Source organism: Oryctolagus cuniculus, chromosome 11, assembly GCF_051225735.1.
Source record: "Oryctolagus cuniculus isolate XC-2025 breed Fujian yellow rabbit chromosome 11, ASM5122573v1, whole genome shotgun sequence".
Taxonomy (NCBI): Eukaryota; Metazoa; Chordata; class Mammalia; order Lagomorpha; family Leporidae; genus Oryctolagus; species Oryctolagus cuniculus.
Genome location: NC_142877.1, coordinates 26,315,885 through 26,339,223, shown reverse-complemented (window position 1 = coordinate 26,339,223; position 23,339 = coordinate 26,315,885). Strand labels below are relative to the sequence as shown.

The 23,339-nt window shown below is 48.2% G+C and overlaps 3 protein-coding genes across 3 annotated transcripts; 1 reads left to right on the top strand and 2 right to left on the bottom strand.

The window, feature by feature from the left end:
- Positions 1-131: 131 nt before the first annotated feature.
- Positions 132-3,161, bottom strand: DEFB129 (defensin beta 129). Its single transcript, XM_008256170.4, has 2 exons — positions 3,005-3,161; positions 132-709 (listed from the first exon to the last, which is right to left on the bottom strand). The coding sequence occupies exons 1-2, from the start codon at positions 3,060-3,062 to the stop codon at positions 294-296; spliced, it is 474 nt and encodes a 157-aa protein (XP_008254392.2). The 5' UTR covers positions 3,063-3,161; the 3' UTR covers positions 132-293.
- A 5,071-nt stretch (positions 3,162-8,232) lies between these two features.
- DEFB128 (defensin beta 128) lies at positions 8,233-9,922 on the top strand. The gene is made up of 2 exons (XM_089309038.1): positions 8,233-8,450; positions 9,534-9,922. Exons 1-2 carry the CDS (start codon positions 8,300-8,302, stop codon positions 9,773-9,775), a joined length of 393 nt encoding a protein of 130 aa, XP_089165164.1. The 5' UTR covers positions 8,233-8,299; the 3' UTR covers positions 9,776-9,922.
- Positions 9,923-11,580: 1,658 nt separating this feature from the next.
- DEFB127 (defensin beta 127) lies at positions 11,581-14,861 on the bottom strand. The gene is made up of 2 exons (XM_070051565.2): positions 14,813-14,861; positions 11,581-12,002 (listed from the first exon to the last, which is right to left on the bottom strand). Exons 1-2 carry the CDS (start codon positions 14,859-14,861, stop codon positions 11,749-11,751), a joined length of 303 nt encoding a protein of 100 aa, XP_069907666.2. The 3' UTR covers positions 11,581-11,748.
- Positions 14,862-23,339: the final 8,478 nt, after the last annotated feature.

Sequence of the window (23,339 nt, the reverse complement as noted above, 5' to 3'; positions counted from 1 at the left end):
AACTCAACGCCACCGGCACCACTGCTGGTGCTTGCCCTCCGCTGAGCCCCCTAACTGGGAACTTCTGGCCCTCTTAGCGCTCTCTCTCCTCCGTGAGGCTCTCGTGAGAACAACATTCCATAAACTGTAGGTGCTTAAGCAGTATTTATTGAATCGCTGATGACAGAAGAAGCATGTCTCATTTTACAGACAGTGAAAATCGAGGGGGACTCGGCGTTGTGAGGGAGGGGCCCGCATCTGTGCTCATCTGCTTCCTCCAGGTCCAGCTGTGTCCGTGGCGGCCTCGGCCGTGTTCACGGTGGTGGCGGTGCTGGGGGTGGGGAGGCAGTGGCAGATGCTACGCGGCCTTTGGTGTCACTCTTGCTAGAAACAGCAGCAGACGTGACAGGTTCTGGATTCATGGGGGTGGCCTTTGGGGTGATGACAGATTTGGTACCGGCAGAAGGGAGGCTGTTATTTCTTGTGGGAAGAGGAAAAACGTATCGTGTTTTTATCTTGGCAAAATCTCTGTCAATTTTCAGCATTTCTGGGACGTCGTCGCCAAGGACGTGGGGTATTTGATTTTTCAGGTAGCTTTTTATAAACTGGACCACTTTGGGGTCAAGACAACACTTTTTCTTCTTGCATTTCTGTACCTCTTTTTCGTCTGCAGCGCACTGGTTTCTGCATCTCCCAAAGCCCATTGAGCATTTTTTCAAGACAAGAAACTCTGCACAAAGAAAAGAGAAAACCATTGCACCACAGATAACCAGATGTGACAGTGGAACCGCTGGAGGGAGGAGAATACCAGAAGTGGGAAACTACTGAACTCTCACGAGTAGGGTGCAGGGTCTGGGGACGTTGGTGACCGCACCTGGGCAGCCCACGAGCGTCCTTGTACACCTCTGTGATCCCAGACAAACCCCTGCCTTCGTCTGGCTTCTTCAATTAACTTCAAAAATCTGAGGACACATGGGTGAAAGACTAGGAGTGCCAGAGATTTGCTTTTAGGACCTCCAGTGTCGCACTTAGACCTGCACGGAGCGTCTCACCCTGCTGATTTTAGGAAATTCCATTGCGGGTAAAGTCTGTCAGAAAAACTACCCCAGGAAGGAATTCAGAAGAGCATCAGGGGGGCTGGGGCTGTGGCATGGCAGATAAAGCTGCCGCCTGCAGTGTCAGCATTCCATATGGGCGCCGGTTCGAGTCCCGGCTGCTCCACTTCCGATCCAGCTCTCTGCTATGGCCTGGGAAAGCAGGAGAAGATGGCCCAAGGCCTTTGGCCCCTGCACCCACGTGGGAGACCTGGAAGACGCTCCGGCCATTGCAGCCATTTCTTTCTACCTTTCAAATAAATAAATAAATCTTTTTTTTTTTTTTTTTTTTAAAGAGAAGAGAATCAGTAAGGTTTTCAGAACTGCTGTCCTCTTGCCAAGCTCAGTGGCCCCTGCGCGCTCCCTCCTGGTTTGTCCCGGCCCTGTGACTCCTGGGGCATGATGTTCTGTCTCTTTGAAGCTGCTCTGCACACCACGTCCCCGCCAGGTCCCACTCCTTACTGTGCCCTAACCTCCCCTCTGGCAAGACACTGTAGTGCGTTTCCCGCAGCCCTAGTTCTCAGCCCAGCCCAGGGCGTCGTCTCCATCTACCTGCTGATTGTTCCTGCCCAGTGTGTCACTTTTTCCCCTGGATCTAGCAAACTCTTTTCCCTCCTCCACATTAACAATTCAGCCAATTTTTCATAAATTCCAAGAGGCTTATGTGGCATTGAATAATTGTTAAAGCACAATCACTTGCATTCCTGTGTTGTTTCTAAGTACAAAAGAGAAAAATGCTGGTATTGGGAGCAGCTGATTTATTAGCCTCGTCCCGCTCACGGGGAGCTTGAAGTGCAGTGTTAATACCGACACCAATGGCGTGCCTGCTTGCGGCAGCGCCCTTCTCCCAGGGCCCCGATGACAACATCACAAGCATCTCTGACCCTTTTACTCTCTTCTCCCTGACCCCTTGCTAATTCCTCCAAGTCCTGGCTCGTGCCTGTGGCCTGAAAGCAGTCTCAGTGCTTCTCCCTTCTTTTCCAAAAATAGCGGCCACTCTTCCGGCTCAGCATTTTGCCTGCATGCATTCCCAGGTGCCTTTATGGTAGTTTGGAGATTTCAAGGGAGGCAAAGGCTGAGAGAAGGGATAAGACTGAAAACCCAGGAAAGCTGGGGTGGATAACCCAGGCATATTCTCTGGATCCTAAGGGGAGACTTTTTGAAGCACAAGGGCAAGGATTTCCTCTTTCCTACCCTGAGGCACAAACCAATAGGGATGTTGGTTTCAAGGGAGAGCTTAAATTAGAAATAGAGCTCGGGGTGGTGCTGTGGCATCCTAGGCTAAGCCTCTGCCTGCAGCGCCGGCATCCCATATGGGCACCGGTTCAAGTCCCGGCTGCTCTTCTTCCAATCCAGCTCTCTGCTATGGCCTGGGAAAGCAGTAGCGGATGGCCCAAGCCCTTGAGCCCCTGCACCTGCATGGGAGACCCAGAAGAAGCTCCTGGCTCCTGCTTCGGATGGGTGCAGCTCTGGCCGTTGCGGCCAATTGGGGAGTGAACCAGCAGATGGAAGACCGCTCTCTCTGTCTCTGTCTCTCTGTCTATAACTCTACCTCTTAAATAAATAGGTAAATAACCTTAAAAACAAAAACAAAACTAAGCAAAAAAAGGAAAAGAGCTCAAATGAGAGTCCTGCACTGAGTCTGAGGCTTCTGATACACTCGAGGCGGGAAGCTAGCATTGTATGTCGGATAGTCTGAGTGCACAAAAAACTCTGTTTCCCTGTGGCTTCCTGGGGATCTCCATGGACACAGCCTGAGGGTGGGGGCTAACGGGGGTGCACCAGGGATGGCATGTGACTTGTACAAGGGGTGAGCTCGTCCACCCTCTCTGAGCGTCTCCTCTGTCAGCGTCTCTGCGTTCCCCTCACGTGGGCAGCCACGGTTCTGCTTCCTTGCAACAAGCCCTCCGCACTGCAGGAGTCCACATTACCTGTGTTCACTTGGTACTGCAGCATGAGACTGGCAAAGATAGGGAGAATGAGCTTCATGACTGGGTGCCAGGCGGCCGCCGAGGTCTGGGCTGGTGGCTCTGCGCCGCAGCCTTTATTGGGCTCTGCATAGCCTTAGGCCAGGAGCACTGAAGTGCAGCCTGCACAGGCTCGGGTGCCTCTCGCGCCGGCTGCAGCGGCCGCGGATTAGCTTTGAGAACAGCATCCCTGAACACCACGCCGCACGTTCCCTGCGTCTGATCCTCGAGGGGCAGGAAGTCCTGGGCCACGTAAGACGGGAAGGAAAGAGCAAGCCCACTGCGCCTCTCCTTCGTGCCACTGGCTACCCCCAGTGTATTTTAATCTACCCACCAGGGCATCCCATCAAGGGATAACAAGCACATAAAACTTGAGATTCATTTTGATTTTAGGCAATGATCTGAAACACATAGGAGCAGGCAGACAAAACCATGGCATTGTTTATTTCAAATATTTTAATCTTTTAAAGGCTTTGGGTAGAAAGGAGAGCAATAGTCAAATGGCACACTTAAAGCTAACTCACATCTTCAGTGTTTAAGCAAAGAAAATTTATGAACTATTATTCTCACCTAAGCCACTTTTATGCATTTATGTAGTGCTTTATAATTGCTGTCCAAATACAAAAATAGGGATCCAAATGCGAATTTTGTAATATGTAAAACACGGTCCCGGGGCTGGCGCTGTAATGTAGTGGGTAAAGCAGCCATCTGCAGTGCCGGTTCGAGACCCAGCTGCTCCACTTCCCAGCTCACTCTCTGTTCTGGCCTGGGGAAGCAGTGGAAGATGGTCCACATCCTTGGGCCCCTGCACCCATGTGGGAGACCTGGAGAAGCTCCGGGCTCCTGGCTTCAGATCAGCAGAGTTCCAGCCATTGCAGCCATCTGGGGAGTGAACCAGCAGATGGAAGACCTCTCTCTCTCTCTGTCTTTCTCTCTATGTGCCTCTGCCTCTCTCTGTAACTCTCTTTCAAATAAATAAATCTTTTTTAAAAAGTACACTGAGAATTCTCCTTTAGAGGCATTATCTTGAAGGGAGTATCATGTTTCTGAATTTCTATCAACCTACTAAAGAAGGTGTTTACCTGTTTTGCTACTATAAATTTTGTTTTCCTATTTCCTACTGGGTCATTTGTCACTTTCTTACTGAATTATAGATATTCTCTATATAGTCTAAATACCAATCCTTTTATGGTATAAAATGCATATAAGATGTTTTATACTCTGATTGTATTTTTTTTAAATATTTATTTATTTGAAAGGCAGAGTTACAGAGAGGCAGAGACAGAGAGAGAGAGGTCTTCCATCTTCTGATTCACTCCCTAAGTGGCCACAATGGCTGGAGCTGTGCTGATCCGAAGCCAGGAAGCCAGGAGCTTCAGCTGAGTCTCCCATGCAGGTGCAGGGGCCCAAGGACTTGGGCTATCTTCTGCTGCTTTCCCAGGTCATAGCAGAGAGCTGAATCAGAAGAGGAGCAGCCGGGATATGAACCAGATGCTGGCATTGCAGGCGGCGGCTTAGCCCGCTGTGCCACAGCGCCGGCCCCTCTGATTGTGTTTTAATCTCATGCTGGCTTGTATCTTCTATGCATGCATTTTGTTATGAAGGTGTTAACCATTTTATAAAATCAAGCCTGTAACTCACTCTTACAATTTTTCAAAAAATTCTGTTCCAGGTATTAATTTCATTTCCTTTTAGGTAATTTATGCCTTCTGTGCATTTAAGTTCTTTTTAAAGTTGTTTATTTTCCTGAAACTCTCTGTTTACGTGTATTTAGGTAGGAAAGCAGACTACTAGAGGTAGCTGACATGGGTTCCTCTGCATTGGTGTATGACTGTTTTGTCATCAGGTCTCTCTTAAATTGGAGAGATGAATATAGACTGTGTGTGTCTGTGTGTGTGTGTGTCTGAGTGTTTGTTCAAAGCATGTTCAACTAGGAGCCTTTACAAAAAATTCTTTTGAGATTTATTTATTTGAAAGGCAGAGTTACAGATAGGCAGAGGCAGAAAGAGCAAGAGAGAGAGAGAGAGAGAGAGAGGTCTTCCATCCGCTGGTTCATTTCCCAAGTGGCCAGGAGCCAGGAGCTTCTTCCAGGTCTCCCACATGGGTGCAGGGGCCCAAGGACTTGGGCCATCTTCTACTGCTTTTTCAAGCCACAGCAGAGAGCTAGATGGGAAGTGGAGCTGCTGGGACTCAAACCAGCACCCATATGGGATGCCGGCACTGCAGGTGGCAGCTTTACCTGCTATGCCACAACGAGAGCCCAGAAGCCTTTATTTTAAACTGAGTAGATGAAAGGCAAACCAATTTTACTTATTTTTTTTTCAAATAAACTTTTTTATTTGAATAGTATTAGATTTACAAAACAAAAACTGTGAAGTAGTACAGAGTTCCTGTCTGTCTCACACCTAAGGTCTCTGCTCCTTAACCGCTCATATCAGTATTATATATTTGTCACAATTAACAAGCCACAACCAGTTCCCCTAATATCAACATCTCATATTAGTATGATATATTTGTCACAAACATTGAACCACACCCAGGTTCCTCAACTTTTTTTTAAAAGATTCATTTATTTATTTGAAAGTCAGTTACATAGAATGAGGGAGAGAGAGAGAGAGAGAGAGAGAGGTGAGAGGAGTATCTTCCATCTGCTGATTCAGTCCCCAAATGGCCACAATGGCTGGGACAGGGCAGGCCAAAGCCAGGAGCCAGGAACTTCTTCTGGGTCTCCCACATGGGTGCAGGGGCCCAAGCACTTGGACCACCTTCCACCACTTTCTCAGGCACATTAGCAGGGAGCTGGATTAGAGGTGGAGCAGCCAGGTCTTGAACCATCACCCAAACGGGATGCTGGCGTCACAGGTGGCTGCTTTACTTGCAAAGTTACAATATTGACGCCATTTTTTTTAATCCAAACTTCCTTTACCATCCTTCCTACCCTTCCCCAAGTCTCTAGTAATCACATTATGACTAGAATAACCAGTAAACAGATTGGTTTTTAGCTCCTACATATGAGGGAGAACATATGCTATTTGTCTTTCTGTGTCTGACTTATTCCATTTAACATGATGTTCTCTTTTCCATTCATTTTGTTGCAAGTGACAGGATTTAATTTCTTTTTATGGTTGAATAGTATTCCGTCATATATATATGCATATATATATATATGTGTGTGTGTCACATTTTCTTTATCCACTTTGCTTCATTTTATCTTTTACACAGCTGACAAAAATAAATTTTGGGGCAGCATTTTTAGAAGGCTAAAAATCAAAATGTGCACAGAAAGAAGTGAAATCATGAATGCTTTTATTTTCTTCTTTTTGCTTCCTGTGTGTCTTTTTTTTTTCCAGCACAAAATGTTAATTCACTTAAACAAAGAACCATGGGAGAATCTTGCCTCCGCTCGCCCAGGCTTTATAAGATGGGATTAGTAACCGCATTTCTTGCCCAGAGGCAGCCTGTTCAGCAGTTAGGAAAGATAACATCTTAAGTAGAATTCGAAGAATATTGCTTAGAATGGAGCACACACTGGAAGTCCATTTATAAGTAAGGGATTAAAAGCAATTTGTGCTCCGATGGCTGGCTCGCAGTGGGAGGTCGGTGGGGACTTTTTTTTAACTGGCCGGGTCTAAGCAGCATTGCAGTACTGGACACGAGCAGACTGTGTGCTCCTTGTGCTAACCAAGATGGCATGCAGGTTTTCTGACGTTACAGAGTTGACAGAGCTGAACAGACAAAAAGATTTACGAATACAGGAAAGTAGGCAAGCACTATGACTTACAGACTGCGATAACATCATCTGTAGAATGTCAGAAATGTAAATTCTCTTCATGTAGGCTGCCCTCCAGGAAAGGGGAAGAGGAGTGAACCAGGTGCTGACGTCCAGCCAAGCGCATGACCAACACGTTTTGTGAATAGAGCAACAGCTTATTGAATATTTGGTCTTCAGTCTCCCAAGATTCCCCAATGAGGCAGCTTAACAGAGAGGCCAAGGCCTTTGCTTTTAGGTCCACGAAGACCTGAGTTGATCCAGCTCATCCCTCACTGGCTGTGTGACATGGGGCATGGGCTATACTCTCTTCGTTGTAGTTTTCCAATGGGAGACACAGACACTGAGTTCTGAGTCACAGTTTTCTTGTGGGGACTAAAGTAAGTAAGGAATGAAACACGCATTTGTTATCTAGCAGCCGCATCTAAGAGGTCACGGAGCTGAATCAGCCGGGATGCTGGTGGAGTCACTGGTCAGTTACTCTTTCTCATCTTGACGCACCAGCAGCACTTGGGAATGCTTCCTCCTTTTTTTTTTTTTTTTTAATATTTGTTTATTTACTTGAGAGGCAGAGTTTCAGACAGAGAGAGGGAGAGAAGAGAGAGAGGTCTTCCATCCCCTGGTTCACTCCCCAAATGGCTGCAACAGCTGGAGCTGGGTTAATTCAGAGCTGGGCCGATCTGAAGCCAGGAGCCAGGAGCTTCTTCCGGGTCTCCCACGTGGGTGCAGGGACCCAAGGACTTGGGCCATCTTCCACTGCTTTCTCAGGCCATAGCAGAGAGCTGGATCAGAAGTGGAGCAGCTGGGTCACGTATGGATGCTGGCACTGCAGGTGGCGGCTTTACCTGCTGTGCCATGGTGCCAGCCCCGTGAAGAGGGTCTTGAATGTGAAAAGAAGCAGGCTGCAGAAACAGCTAGCCGGACAGTGGACATCAACCGCCAGTTTGGCAGCATGATAAATGGTTCTTTAAATGCCCTCAGAGAGAACAGGGTGTTTACCATGGGCTGGACGCTGTGCTTGGAGCTTTTACCTTTTGAAAGGCATCAACTGTAGAATCATGGGTAAGACTTTCTGGGAAGCTTTGCAATAGTATCAATTTATCCAGGCAAACTCAAAAATAGTCTTACTCCTAGAATGACTGGAGGTTTCATGCATTAAAAAATGTATGTGTCTACCTTGACTCAGGCTCCAAACTGGGTTACTTTCGTGAGTGTGAGTGGCGCCGGCTGAATGGACATTAGAACAAAGGAAATAAATCTGGATTGTTCTATGCAAAGCAGAGCGTATGACCACAAATCCTGATCCCCACAGACTGGCAGCCCAGGTGAAGAACTCATAGACTCTGCTGTCCATGGGGTCACAACACGAGCTGGGGGAGTGGGTCTGATGTGATGGAACATTGTGTGACCATGAACTCCGTACTTGGGAGTGGAGGTGGGAGTAGACTTGGATTTCCTGTCTGTCCATGTGGGTTAAAATGAGAGCTTAAATGCTGGTAGCACTCAGGATTCCGGATCATCTTAAAAGACGCGGTGTGCTCCGGCTCAGTGGACAGACCCCCTGCTGCCTCTTCCTCGGGGAGTCTGTAAACATGAAGCTGTTTCTCGTTTTCATGGTTCTGCTGTTTGAGGTACCCCAAGGTAAACTGGCCAATGTACCATAGGACCACAGGAAATGCCAGAGCTCATGGAGTGCAGACAGGCTGCTGCGATCCAGCCCACGTCATCTAAACCACCCGTGCACCTGGGGCCCTGAGCGTCTGTGCCTGAGAGGAGAAACCCGGGCGGGCGGGGGAGGTCAGGCCGAGGCGTCCGGGTTCCTTCCAAAGGCAGCAACGAGCCCATCGTCTGGAATTGGCTTCATGATTGACACATTTTTCACCCAAGAGCCTGCCCATCCCTCTCTCCATTCAAACGCACTTTCTTTTTATTATCTGATTGCTTTGTGGCTATTGTGAATGGGATTTTTTTTTTAAAGATTTATTTATTTATTTGAGAGGCAGAGTTACAGAGGGAGAGACAGAGAGAGAGAGGTCTTCCATCCAGTGGTTTACTCCTCAAATGGCCACAAAGGCCAGAGCTGAGCCAATCCGAAGCCAGGAGCCAGGAGCTTCTTCCAGGCCTCCCATGTGAGTGCAGGGGCCCAAGCACTTGTGCCATCTTCCCCTGCTTTCCCAGGCACAGCCCAGGGAGTTAGTGAATACCGCATTCCCCTGGAGGAGAGGGGAGCCTGAGAGGCGGCGGAGGTGCGGCTTGTGTAAGAGAGGGGGTGACGGGAAGGGACCGCTTCACGGCGGTCCCCGTGGGCTGAGGGAGGCGGCAGCTGCCACGACAGTGAGGGCGAAAGGCTGGGTCACCCTGTGGGCTCCAACGCGCCCTCCGCAGTCTAAGTCCGGGACCGTGCTGGGGGGGCTTCCCCGGGACCTGGGACCCAGGCTGGGCGCAGGGGTCGCTGACAGAGCAGAGAGGAGAGCGTCGCCTCTCCAGGGACCGAAGAGATCCAGGCACGCTTGTGACTTGCGTGCTAATGTCCTCGCAGCCAACTGGGCCTTGGATTGGGGTTCTGAATGTCCGCCGTGGGGGATGATTTTCAAGCGGGGGGCTCAAGGCTTTCTCTTTATCAGCATAAAGTTCACCCGGGGCGCGCAGGCGACACCGGCATCTCTTACCTTCCCGTTCTCGCTCAGAAACTGACCTGGGTTCACTGTTGTTTCTCATGCACAGATCGGGCGTGGCCCAAAAAATGCTTTAATAACGTGTCAGGCTTCTGCAGGAAGAGGTGCAAGCTAGGCGAGATTTCTGAGATGGGATGTCTAAGTGGGAAACTGTGTTGTGTTAATGAAGGAGAAAACAGGAAGTACCTGGAGGCCCAGAAGCCGCCTGCACAGACCGCCGACAAGTCCGCGGAAGTCCAGGACTACATCGCGCTCCCCACCACCACGCTCCTCACGACGGCGCAGCCCTGAGCCGGCCGCACCTGACGCTGGGCGCCGCACCTGACGCCGAGTGCCGCCCACTCCGCCGGGGGAGCTGTGTCTACTTCCCTCCGGGAACTCCATTCCCCACATAATAAAGTCCCATGTGTAGCCTTGGATTTATTTATTGATGTATTCGCTCATTATAAAAAAAATCTCAAATTTATTTAATTATTTTATTTGAAAGGCAGAAACACACACACCTTTCATCCACTGGTTCACTTTGCAAGTGAGATTAAGTGAACACTTTGGCAGAAGTGGAAGTTAGACCCTCCATTTTCTGCGCAAGAAAAATGCCACAGTATTTCAAGTATTTCCCCTCTTTTAGAAAAAAATGAATTTTTTCCTTCCTTCCTTCCTTCCTTCCTTCCTTCCTTCCTTCCTTCCTTCTTTCCTTCCTTCCTTCCTTCCTCTTTCTTCCTTCCTTCCTTCCTTCCTTCCTTCCTTCCTTCCTTCCTTCCTTCCTTCCTTCCTTCCTCTTTCTTTCTTTCTCTCTCTCTCTCTCTTTCTTTCTTTCTTTCTTTCTTTCTTTCTTTCTTTCTTTCTTTCTTTCTGATGCGTTTATTTATTTGAAAGTCAGAATTATAGAGAGAGACCTTTCATGTGCTGATTCACTCCCAAAATGGTCACAACGGCCAGGGCTGGGCCCGGCTGAGGCCAGGAACCTGGAACTCCATCCTGGTGTCCCACATGGGTGCAGTGGCCCACAAACTCGGGCCACCTGCTGCTGCTTTCCTGGACACATTAGCAGGGAGCGGGGTTGGAAGTGGAGCAGCCAGGCCTTGCAGGGTGCCCATGTGGGATGCTGGCATTGCAGGTGGTGGCTTAACCGGCTGCACCACAACACCAGCCCCTGTTTCTATTTTTTGCTTTATTTTTGCCATAATTGAACATAGTCATATTTCCATACATAAAGTCTATAGAAACAAAATATGAGACACTACCATAAAATAAAAGAGAAAAATGTGGTTTTTCATTGGCAATACATGACAGAGTATTGATATAGTTCATCACAAGTGCTTAGAAATCATAACAAGGAAGCTTTGGCTTCACGTTTGTGTCTGCTCTACTCGATCGGGTGGGCTCCGTAACAGCGGACCCCTCCTCATCCCTGTCTTCCCAGCCTCCTGCTTGTTCCCGGGAGGCCAGGACATCACCTCCATAGGATTCCACTTTGTGTGGATGGGGAGTCTCCTGCATTTGTTGATGCCATTCTGTTCACTGGCGTTGCCTTCCCAGCTAAGTGTCATCTATTGAACTCGGACATATTTTCCGAGACACCACTTTTATTGTAAACTCACTCATGAATTTACTCCACTTTGCCCTCCCATGAATTCCATCCATCTTCCTTGAGTTTCTTTCTTTCTTTTTTTTTTAAAGATTTATTTTATTTATTTGAAAGACAGTGTTACAGAGAAAGGTAGAGAAAGAGAGAGAGGTCCTCCATCGCTGGTTCACTCCCCAGATGGCCACAATAGCTGGAGCTGCACTGATCCGAAGCCAGGAGCCAGGAGTTTCTTTCTGGTCTCCCATGTGGGTGCAGGGGCCCAAGGATGTGGGCCATCTTCTACTGCTTTCCCAGGTCATAGCAGAGAGCTGGATGGGAAGAGGAGCAGCTGGGACTAGAACCGATGCCCATATGGGATGCTGGCACTTCAGACCAGGGCTTTAACCCACTGTGCCACAGCACTGGCCCCAATTTCTTATTCTACTCTTCAATGATGCAGTTTTTTTTCTTTGCAGTGCAATAGTTATATCCTCTCACCTCATTACCTGCCACACACTGAGCGCTCAATCTCTGATTAACAAACAGAGAAGTCAGAAAACTATAGCAAGGAGCTTTATTGGAATCTGCTTGAGGGTCATTCTGAGGATCAAGAAACCAGAAAGGAGAAGATGAGGATCTCGTCACCTTAGTTTACTGGAATAGGTTGAGAATAAACAAACAGAAAGTTGGACTTGATTTATGCAGAATGTGCATTGGAAATCGCGTAGTTTTCCAGCGTTGGGAATTGGTCCTGAGGAAAAGTGTAGGCCTGCGTTCTTGGCTTCGGCCGCGGGGCCCTTGTGATCACCTTGCGCGCTTTCACATCCTTGATGCTGAGGCAGCAGTATCTCCCGTTTGCACAGAGTATCTCGCGGATCTCGGTCGCCTTGCAGATCTTGCGGCAGTGGCCCTGCACGTAGTCGTCCCAGCATCTCTTCAGTTGCTCGGTTACTGTGCCCAGGAGGAGACAAAACGGGAAATTGGCACTTGAGAGGGATGCTGGCTCTGGCCGTGGGGGAGGCAGGCAGGCAGCGGAGGAGGCTTGGAGGGACTGAAGCCGTAAGGTACCCACAGGGTGCGTGTTTCTGTTATTGCAAAGAGAATTCTCCAGCGTTTAATGGAATTACTCACATCGTAAGTCTTCCAGGATCTTAGGCAAGAACACTGGATCTTGTTTGGGAGCACGAACGAGTGAATCCCTCACTCTAGGATCCCGTCACTCCACCTGGAAGCCCAGCAACTCCGCCTCCTTCCTAAATGCTGCCAGGGCACAATTTCCTTACCACTGTCTCACCTCTGATGCCCCGACAACAACAAACGCTCACTGTGCTTTTAAAGTTGAGTCAAACCACGTCCTTGGGTTCCTACCTATTTTACCCTAATCAAGAATGACCTTCTCGGAGTGGGCGTTTGGCATGATGGTTAAGACGTTGCTGGGGGCTGGCGCCACGGCTCACTAGGCTAATCCTTCGCCTTGCGGCACCGGCACACGGGGTTCTAGTCCTGGTCGGGGCACCGGATTCTTTCCCGGTTGCTCCTCTTCCAGGCCAGCTCTCTGCTGTGGCCAGGGAGTGCAGTGGAGGATGGCCCAAGTCCTTGGGCCCTGCACCCCATGGGAGACCAGGATAAGTACCTGGCTCCTGCCATCGGATCATCGTGGTGCGCCGGCCGCAGCGCGCCAGCTGCGGTGGCCATTGGAGGGTGAACCAATGGCAAAATGATGAAGACCTTTCTCTCTGTCTCTCTCTCTCACTGTCCACTCTGCCTGTCAAAAAAAAAAAAAAAAAAAAAAAGACGTTGCTGGGGACGCCCACACCCCATCTCCGAGTTCCTGGTTTGAGTTCCAGTCCCACTTCCCTGGGCAGCGTAATGTGCTCCCTGGGGGGCATCAGGTGATGTCTCTAGTACTTGGATCCCTGTCACCCATGTGGGAGACCCAGATCGAGTCCGGGTTTTCAGCTTCAGTCTAGACCAGTGCTAGCTGTTGCGGGCATTTGGGGAGTGCATCAGCAGATGGAAGATAACTCCCTCTCCCCTCTTTCAAATAAGGAAAAAGAAATCATTAAAAGGGAATGACTTTTCTTGCTATCTAGTCACGTATGTTTCCCCCTCAGTAATCTTCCCCCACTTATTCTCGGCACCGGGCACAGCTCTCTGTGCTTCCTGGAGTCCTTCCAGTTCCTGAGGTGTTTCATCCCTCTGTGACTTCCCATTCTCCTGAGGCAAGAGTTCTCCAAGATTCAGTTCCAGACTTTCCCTCACCTGAATATACGCTTCTCCCTCAGTGATCCGGAGTCCTTTCAGCTGCCTAAGAATTGAGGTGCTCAAAGGTTGGCTTCTGAGTTTGTGTTCCCCGTGCACTAGACCCCAGGAGATAAAGATGGAGAACAAAGACGATCCCTCAGCCCCCAGGCTCTAGAACTCCTTTGGGACTTAGAAATTCAGGGTGCTATCAATGGATAACTACATTCCTGTCCTAAGGGATAAATATCAGAGATCTGGTTTCAAAAAGGCAAGGAAGCTCTAGTTTTTAAGTTGTTGGTATGTGCCGGGCACCACGCTAGCCACTTCTCCTATGTTCTGTCATTTAATGACCCTTCTGAGAGCCAGACGTTACTTCCACAGATGAAGAAACTTAGAGACTTAGAGAGTTTCCGTCATGTGTCCCATGCTGAAAACACCCAAGTCCAAAGTTTATGCTTCTTCCACTATTCATGCATTACAGAATAATAGGCTAAAATACACATTTTAATGGAAGAAAATGTGACTGAAGTCAAAGTCAAATGTGTATCCAGAGAAATAAGGATATCCCCAGGTGTGCGGCTCACTCCTTTCTAGGGTGAGGGTTTCCTAGAGGAAGTCGTAACCTCTTTTTGGTGCTTTGAGTACTTTTTTTTTTTAAGTTTTATGTATTTGCTTATTTGAAAGGGAGAAGGGGAGGGAGAGAGAAAGAGAGAGAGATCTATCCACTGATTCACTCCTCAAATGCCTGCAAAAGTTGGGGCTAGGGCCAGGCTGAAGCCAGGAGCCCGGCACTCCAAGTGGGACTCCCATGTGGGTGGCAGGAACCCGAGTACTTGGGCTATCAGCTGCTGCTTTCCCAGGCTCATCAGCAGGAAGCTGGACTGGAAGCGGGATAACCAGGACTTGAATGTACACTCCAATATGGGATGCAGCTGTCCCAAGCAGCAGTTTAACTTGCTGTGCCATAGCGCCTGACTTCTCGAGTACTGATTTTTAAAAGACCCTGCCATGGCAGAAGGCCCCAGGAGGAGGGAACGTCTGATGATTCTGAATATACTTCAGCCATCCCTAAAGGCTCTGTCTCCCCCTATTTCGCATTATAAAATTCTCTGGAGGAGCCGGCACTGTGGCATAGCAGGTAAAGCTGCTGCCTACAGTGCTAGCATCCTATATGGGCACCGATTTAAGTCCTGGCTGCTCCACTTCCAGTTTTCTGTTATGGCCTGGGAAAGCAGTAGAAAATAGCCCAAGTTCTTGGGCCCCTGCATCCGTTTGGGAGATCCAGAAGAAGCTCCTGGCTCCTGGCTTCAGATCGGCCCAGCTCTGGTCATTGTGGCCATTTAGGGAGTGAACCAGTAGAGGGAAGATTTCTCTCTCTCTCTCTCTCTCTCTCTGCCTCTACCTCTCTGTAACTGTCTTTCAAATAAATCAATAAATCTTAAAAAAAATTCGCTGACTCTTGGAAGTCCTGCATCCCATTGTGGATGTGAGTGAGAGCCTTGGAAACTCTGGGTTACCTGTGGGGTTCCGGAACAGCAGAATTGCAATGATCAGCAAGAGCCTCATGGCCAGAGCAGTGGCAGCCCAGGCTCTCGGTCCAGTGAACTGCACACTGTGCCACCTTCTTCAGACACTGCATTTTTATGCACTCAACCACAACAGATGGCATTTGTGAAATACGCTCCTAAACTTCTGAACCAAGGGTTTGCCTCATGTGGGCAGACACAGGAAATTTGAGGTCACGCATTTTACCTCCACATGGAACTCAGAGACACAGCATGTACCATCCCATCACAACTACTGCTGTTCCGTAGGCTGTAGACTGCTGGTGGGAAGGATCTGTGCCACTTGTAGCCATGTACTCACCTCTCAGGATGAAAGAGGCAATGTAGATGAAAATGTAAACCCCAAAATCCAACAAGAATTCCCAGAAATGTAACCAAAGTGCATTTATTTCGTGTTTGGGAAGAAGATGCAATGCAGGTGGGTCTGATCCCAGGTCAAGTGTTCAAATTTGGGAACACTTAAAATTCATCAACAATGAAGCATGGCATGATATGAATTCATTATTTATGTTTATAAGACATGGGGGGAGAGAGAGAGAGAGAGAGAGAGAACTTGGGTAAGAATTGCTTCCTACTTGTGCATGTTTGTCTTTTACAATCATGGACAAATTTACAACATATTGCAGTAATAGTTTCTTTTCTATATATAAGCTACTTGATGACAGTAACGACAAAGCACTAAAACACACCTCATTCTTGTATCTTCCAAACATTTGACTTATAGGTATCAGTTAATATATATTCAGTATCAAGTTAATGCTAACATAGATTATATGCACTTATGTCAACCAGAAAGGCAGAGAGGGTTAAAGGTTTTAAGAGAATAAATATGGCAACAGTTGAACAGAAAAGTATGATTGTTCCTTTACTTAATCATAGGGAATAAAGATAAAATAAATCTTTAAAAAGAAGAAGAAGAGAGCCGGCGCCGTGGCTCAATAGGCTAATCCTCCACCTTGCGGCGCCGGCACACCGGGTTCTAGTCCCGGTTGGGGCGCCGGATTCTGTCCCGGTTGCCCCTCTTCCAGGCCAGCTCTCTGCTATGGCCAGGGAGTGCAGTGGAGGATGGCCCAGGTGCTTGGGCCCTGCACCCCATGGGAGACCAGGAAAAGCACCTGGCTCCTGGCTCCTGCCAGGATCAGCGCGGTGCGCCGGCTGCAGCGGCGGCCATTGGAGGGTGAACCAACGGCAAAGGAAGACCTTTCTCTCTCTGTCTCTCTCTCTCACTGTCCACTCTGCCTGTCAAAAAAAAAAAAAAAAAAAAAAAAAAAAAAGAAAAAGAAGAAGAAGAAGTGGAGGAACCAAGACTTAAACTCAAGCACTCCAATCTGGGATGTGGGGGTCCCAGATGGCATCTTAGCTGCTGTGCCGAATGCCCACCTCTACGGTACTCTTTTTTTTTTTTAAAGATTTATTTTATTTATTTGAAAGACAGAGTTACAGAGAGAGGTAGAGACAGAGAGAGGTCTTCCATCTGCTGGTTCACTCCCCAGATGGCTGCATCGGCCGGAGCTGTGCAGATCCGAAGCCAGGAGCCAAGAGCTTCTTCTGGGTCTCTCATGTGGGTGCAGGGGCCCAAGCACTTGGGCCATCTTCTACTGCTTTCCCAGGCCATAGCAGAGAGCTGGATAGGAAGAGGAGCAGCCAAGATTAGAACCAGCGTCCGTTTAGAATGCTGGCGCCTCAGGCCAGGGCTTTAACCCGCTGCAACACAGTGCCAGCCCTGTGGTACTCTTTTCTAATAGCCAATATTTGTAGGTCCAGGACTCACAAGGCAGAGAGGGAAGGATTCTACTCGTTATTAGCTCGTGGTCTACTAGCAAATATGTTGCTTCCTGTTCTGAGCGCAGGCTCTGTTGGTCCAGAGGTTTTAGTTTCAAAAGCAGGAGTGCGTTCATGAAGTCACAGACCAAGGATTCCACTGAATTGGAAACTGAGACTGTCACTGGCCACGGTGGACTCTGACCCAACAGATTCCATTCCTCTGGCTGTCAAAGGGAACTGGGTTGCTGCTACACAATGAGGATAAGGAAGAAGGGTTCTGGAATGCAGAAGTTGCCTTATGGTGTCCCCTGATCTAACCATGTTCTGTGATTGGTGAGTGACAGATCACCAATGAGCAGGACTCTTCATGGCCTCTACTCTTCAGGAATGAATATCGGGGTCACCAAACCAGAGGAAGAAAATTGCAAGACGAGGTGCCTGCTGAGGGCGAAGTGAATATGGAATGGGTAGTAGAAGAAGAGGGTTATAAACCCAGCTGTGTGGGGCCGGCGCTGTGGTCTAGTGGGTTAAGCCTCCGCCTGTGGTGCCGGCATCCCATATGTGCACTGGTTCGAGTCCCGGCTGCTGCGGCCTGGGAAAGCAGTGGAAGATGGCCCAAGTCCTTGGGCCTCTCCACCCACGTGGGAGACCAGGAAGAAGCTCCTGGCTCCTGGCTTCAGATCAGCTGAGCGCTGGCATTGTGGCTATTTGCGGAGTGAACCAGTGGCTGGAAGACCTTTCTCACATCTCTCCCTCTCTCTGTCTGTAACTCTACCTCTCAAATAAATAAAATCTTTAAAACAAACAAACAAAAAAACCCAGCTGTGACCACCTGGCCAGCTGCAGAAATCAGGATTATGAACGTGGTAAGTGAGGGATTCCAGGACTTGAAGGCTTCAGTCATCCCACTGAAGGAGAAGAAACTTACGGATATCAGCCGGGGGGTGCCGCCCCGCCGGATACGGAGGTGGGACTTCACCCCGAAAGCCATTGTGGAGCCTTTCAAAGAAGCTGCTTCTGGGCTTACAACAAGTCCATCAGCGTGAGGACAGGGACCGTCACTGGCCTGAACATGGTGCTGGCGGCTTGCACACTTTCCAACAGCTGCCTTTACAGAGAACTCAGACGGGAGCAGACCCACAGCACCCCAGAAGAGAGCCAGGGTGGACTTGTGGACGTGTGGACCCTGCCTTCCTGGCCGTGACCTTCCGGGCCAGCTCCCCTCTGCGGGGAGCGCCATTGCTGGTGAATTCGTTCATATCATAACTGAGAACTAACGCCCAATAAAAGAGGATGAGCTAAAAAAGTTTACGTATTTTCTTTCTTATTTATGATTATGCTTAGATATATTCATCAGATATTTTTGTTTTCCTCTCTCTTATTCCTTTATCATTTAGCAAAAGATCTATTAATTATATTTAACATTACATCACAGTAATTAAGTTAATGGATATCAAAGGAGAAGCATTAACCTCGCCCAAGTGCTTTGAGCATTTCTAGGAAAGAGGAAACGTATTTTCAGCTGTACTCTGGACAATTGTATTATATTAGGCAGAAATATGGCAGAGTATGCTATTATCTTTACCTGGGGATTGCATATGGTTTATTTTTATTTTTTAAAGATTTATTTATTTATTTGAAAGAGTTACACAGAGACAGAAGGAGAGGCAGAAAGAGAGGGGTCTTCTATCCTTTGGTTCACTCCCCAATTGGCTGTGACTGCCGGAGCTGTACTGATCAAAAGCAAGGAGCCAGGAGCTTCTTCCGGGTCTCCCATGTGGGTGCAGGGGCCCAAGGGCTTGGACCATCTTCTACTGCTTTCCCAGGCCACAGCAGAGAGCTGGATAGGAAGTGGAGCAGCCGGGACTCGAACCAGCACCCATATGGGATGCCGGCACTGCAGGAGGCGGTTTCATCAGCTATGCCACAGCGCCAGCCCCAACATATGGTTTAAATAAGTATATATGTCACAAGAAACCCCTGTTAGGATGAATAAACAAATTCAGCACATTTGCAGGATTTAAAAGCAACATACCAAAAGCAGTAGCAGGGCCCAGTGCTGTGAGTAAAGCTGCCGCCTGCAGCACTGACGTCCCATATGGGCTCTGGTTCAAGACCCAGCTGCGCCACTTCCCATCCAGCTCTCTGCTGTGGCCTGGGAAGGCAGTAGAAGATGGCCCAAGTCCTTGGGCCCCTGCCCCTACATGAGAGACCCAGAAGAAGCTCCTGGTTCCTGGCTTCACATTAGGTCAGCTCCGGCCGTTGCAGCCATTTGGGGAGTGAACCAACAGATGGTAGACCTCTCTCTCTCTCTCTCTCTCTCTCTCTCTCTCTCTTCCTCTGGCTCTTTGTAGCTCTGCTTTTCAAATAAATAAATCTTAAGAAGAAAGCAGTAGCATTTCTATACACAAACCAATGAACAGTCCCATTTATTATAGCTCCAAAAAACCCCATCCCACCCTTAGGAATAAAAACTTGAACTCATGAAAGTACAGAGAATGGTAGTTAGGCGGGCTGTGGGGGGTGGTTAGTGAAAGATTAGGGGGAAGGAATAAGCTCAAGAGGTTAGAGTGCAACGTGGTGACCGCCGTGAAAAACAGCGTGTGGTGCTCTTGAAGACTGCTGAGGGCAAGACGGTGGGATGCGGAAGATACCACTCGTCTCCTCCCACGACCAGAAGGCCGTCTGGGGCAGGCGGGTGGCATGGCGGCTAAAAGGCAGCCCGTTGGAACGCCTGGTTTTGGGGTCTGGCTCTGTGTCCAGTTCTGGATTCCTGCTAACGTGCATCCTGGGAGGCAGCGGGCGATGGCTCAAGTGCTGGGTCCCCGACACCGGAGGTGGGGGGCCCGACGCAGTACTGGACTATTGGCCTTGACCTGGCCTAGCTGCTGTGAGCCTCTGGGGAGTGAGCCAGCAGGTGGGAGATCTCTGTCGGCGTCTGTCTGTCTGTCTACCTTCCTGTTTCAGTCTCAGTCCCTGCCTCTCTGCCTTTCAGATACAAACAAATCAATAAATAGATTTAAAAAGTAAACAAACAAACAAAAACACACACACACACAAAAGAATTCGGCACCCATCCAGGGGCAGAAGTCTCTTTGTGGGAGCCTTAGGGTTCCGGTGGGAGGTTATGAAACCCCGACAGAACCCAAGGTGCAGGAGGGTGATTTCGAGGGCAGGCTCAGTTGGCAGACTTGCTAATTGTGTTCCTGGGCTCAGACTCAGAAACACCATGTTCCCCACGGGATTTGGCTTTGAGCCTGCCATTTGCAGTAAAATGGATGGAACTGGAAGACATTCTTTTATTTTATTTTTAAGATTTATTTATTTGAAGGGCCGGCACTGTGGCGCAGAGGGTTAACGCCCTGGCCTGAAGCGCTGGCATCCCATATGGGCGCTGGTTTGGGACTTGGCTGCTCCACTTTCCATCAAGCTCTCTGCTGTGACCTAGGAAAGCAATAGAAGATGGCCCAAGTCCTTGGGCCCCTGCTACCCACATGGGAGACCTGGAAGAAACTCCTGGCTCCTGGCTTGGGATCGGCGAAGCTCCGGCCGTTGCAGCCAACTGGGGAGTAAACCATTGGATGGAAGACCTCTCTCACAACAGGAGTCACTGTGCACTTACTCCTCATGTAGGATCTCTGTCCTTAGTGTGCTGTACATTGTGATTTAATGCTATAACAAGTACTCAAACAGTATTTTTCACTTTGTGTTTCTATGTGGGTGCAAACTGTTGAAATCTTTACTTAATCTATGCTAAACTGATCTTCTGTATATAAAGAGAATTGAAAATGAATCTTGATGTGAATGGAAGGGGGAAGGGAGAGGGAAAGGGGAGGGTTGTGTGTGAGAGGGAAGTTATGGTGGGGGGAAGCCATTGTAATCCATAAGCTGTACTTTGGAAATTTATATTCATTAAATAAAAGTTAAAAAAAAAAGACCTCTCTCTCTCTCTCTCTCTCCCTCTGCCTCTCCTCTCTCTGTGTAACTCTGACTTTCAAATAAATAAATAAATCTTGAAAAAATTTATTTATTTGAAAGGCATAGAGGGGCTGGCGCTGTGGCACAGCGGGTTAATGCCCTGGCCTGATGAGTTGGCATCCCTTATGGGCACCGTGTTCGAGACCTGGCTGCTCCACTTCCAATCTAGCTCTCTGCTATGGCCTGCAAAAGCAGTAAAGATATCTCAAGTCCCTGGGCCCCTGCACCTGTGTGGGAGACCTGGAGGAAGTTCCTGGCTCCTGGCTTTGAATCAGCACAGCGCTGTCTGTTGCGGCCAGTTGAGGAGTGAATCAGTGGATGGAAGACCTCTCTTTCTCTCTCTCTCTCTCTGCCTCTCTTTCTCTCTCTGCCTCTCCTTCTCTCTCTGTGTAACTCTGACTTTCAAATAAATTAATTAATTTTAAAAAAGATGGTCGTATTTGGGATGTTTTCACGTGGTGTCTACACATAACATTAACAATACTGCATTATCTAGCTACAATTTCTAAGGAGAAGAGCAGACATTGGAAAGTGATGGATTTGTTTATGGCCTTGGTGGCAGTGACAGTGTCCCAGGAGTCCACAACTACTTCTCGCCAAACGCACATCCAATCTGTACAGCAGTTTATGGGCCAATCAGCCTTCAGTAAGTGGTTCATGGAAGCCGCAGGAGCCCGGATGTGGAAATGGCCCAAATATCCATCCGCAGAAGAGCGGATAAACAAAACGCGGCATACACATACAAGGGAATGTTACTCAGTGACAGAAAGAATGAAGCCGCACGCTACAAAACGGATTGGAATAAGCCGCACGTAAAGCACAAATGCTGTCTGATTCTGCTGACGTGAAATATCTGAACAGACTAGTTCAGAAACACAAGCAGATTGGACGTAACCAGCAGCCGGGGGAGTGGCGAGTGGGATTACTGCGTAATGTGTAAGGTTTCGGCTTGGGACGACAAAGGGGGATTGGAATAATCAACACTGCAAATGCATTCCTTGTCACATATCACCTGCTTAAAAATGTTTAACACAGCAAATTTTGTGCTATATGTTTCTTACCACAGTTAAAAAAACATGCGGGAGGGTATCTTTTCTCATCAGATGTATCTTTAAGTTGAGAATATTATTTTGACTTTTTAATTTCCCTTTGACATAGTTAAGTTTCCTTTATCTTTATTATTTATTTATTAGATTATTTAAATATGTGTGTATGTGTGTGTGTGTGAGAGAGAGAGAGAGAGAGAGAGTCTGTGGGGTGTGTGTGTGTGTAAGTGTATGTGTGAGAGATAGGGACACCGACAGCGGCTGGGGCTGGGTCAATCCTGGTCTCCCCTAGGGTGGTGGGAACCCAGCTCCCTGGGCCATCCTGCCTCCCAGGTGTGCTGGATTAGTGAGAAGCCGGAATCAGAAACCAGACCCAGGCATTAAACTCAGCCACCTTGATGGGGGATGTGTGTGTCCCAAGCTATGCCGAATGCCCACCCCTGATGTGTGAGTCTTATAATGACCATCTTGAGTAATTCTAAGGGTTTGGATTTTCACTAAGTACAATGTCTCCACTAGGGGGTAATGTTTACTTAGATTATTCTTGGATGCTAGCTTGTATTTTTCAAAAAAAAAAAATTTCAGCCTGTTAATCATCAATATGCATTTAAAAAATAAGCCAGCTGCCTTGGATAAGTACCATCTCCATCATCCAGGTCACACAGCTATTTTATTTATTTTATTTTATTATTTAATTTATTTAGTTATTTTTCATTTTAGAGGTGGAGGGACAGAGAGCTTCCAATTTCTGTTTCTCTCTCCAAATGCTTGTGGCTCTCAGGCCAGCGGTCAGGAAGTCAATCACAGGTCTCCCCGGTGAGTGGCAGGAGCCCACGCACTCAGGCCGGCACCTGCTCCCTCCCAGGGTGCACGCTACCAGGAGAGCTGGGATTCAAACCCGGGCATCCCAGGTTGTGTCTCAGCCTCTAGGCCAAATGCCTGTCCCAACATGGTGGTTTTACACACACATTTTACACTGGGAAAAATTGACATGAAATAAATCATTTCCGGAAACAAATGTGAAATTAAGAGAAATCGGCTTGGAGGTCCCAAAGCTGACTTCCTTTCTCCCTGCACTGCCAGGTTTTCCCCAAACTTTTATGTGGTTGAAACCCGAGACAAGAGAGTGGTTGTATCATTTATGATCTTCCTGTGGAACATGAATTCCCCCCGTAGGTGACCCGTTTGCAGAACATCACCTAAGGACACTAAGAAAAATCGGAGCAATCAGCAGAAGCATGTAAGGCCCTTGTGCTGTTGTATTTCTGAAGCTTGGTCTGAATTAGTCACGAGAAACCTAAGCACGCGCCTCGGTTGATTCCATCTCTTGGTTATTGTGAACAGTGCTGCAAGGAACATGGTGGAGCGGGAGTCCCGTTGGCACAGCTAGTCTTGGGTACACGCTCAGAAGTGGGATTGCTGGGTTACACGGCAGTCCAGTGTCTACTTTTAAAAGTAGTCTCCATACTATATTTCATAGTGGCCATACTAATTTATAGATGCGTTCCCCTTTCTCAATATTCTCATCAGCATTTGTGACTTTCTACTTTTTTATTTTAAAGATTTATTTTATTTATTTGAAAGAGTTACAGGGAGAAGTAGAGCCAGAGAGAGAGAGAGAGAGAGGTCTTCCATCTGCTGGTTCACTCCCCAAATGACTGCAATGGCCAGAGTTGAGTTGATCTAAAGCC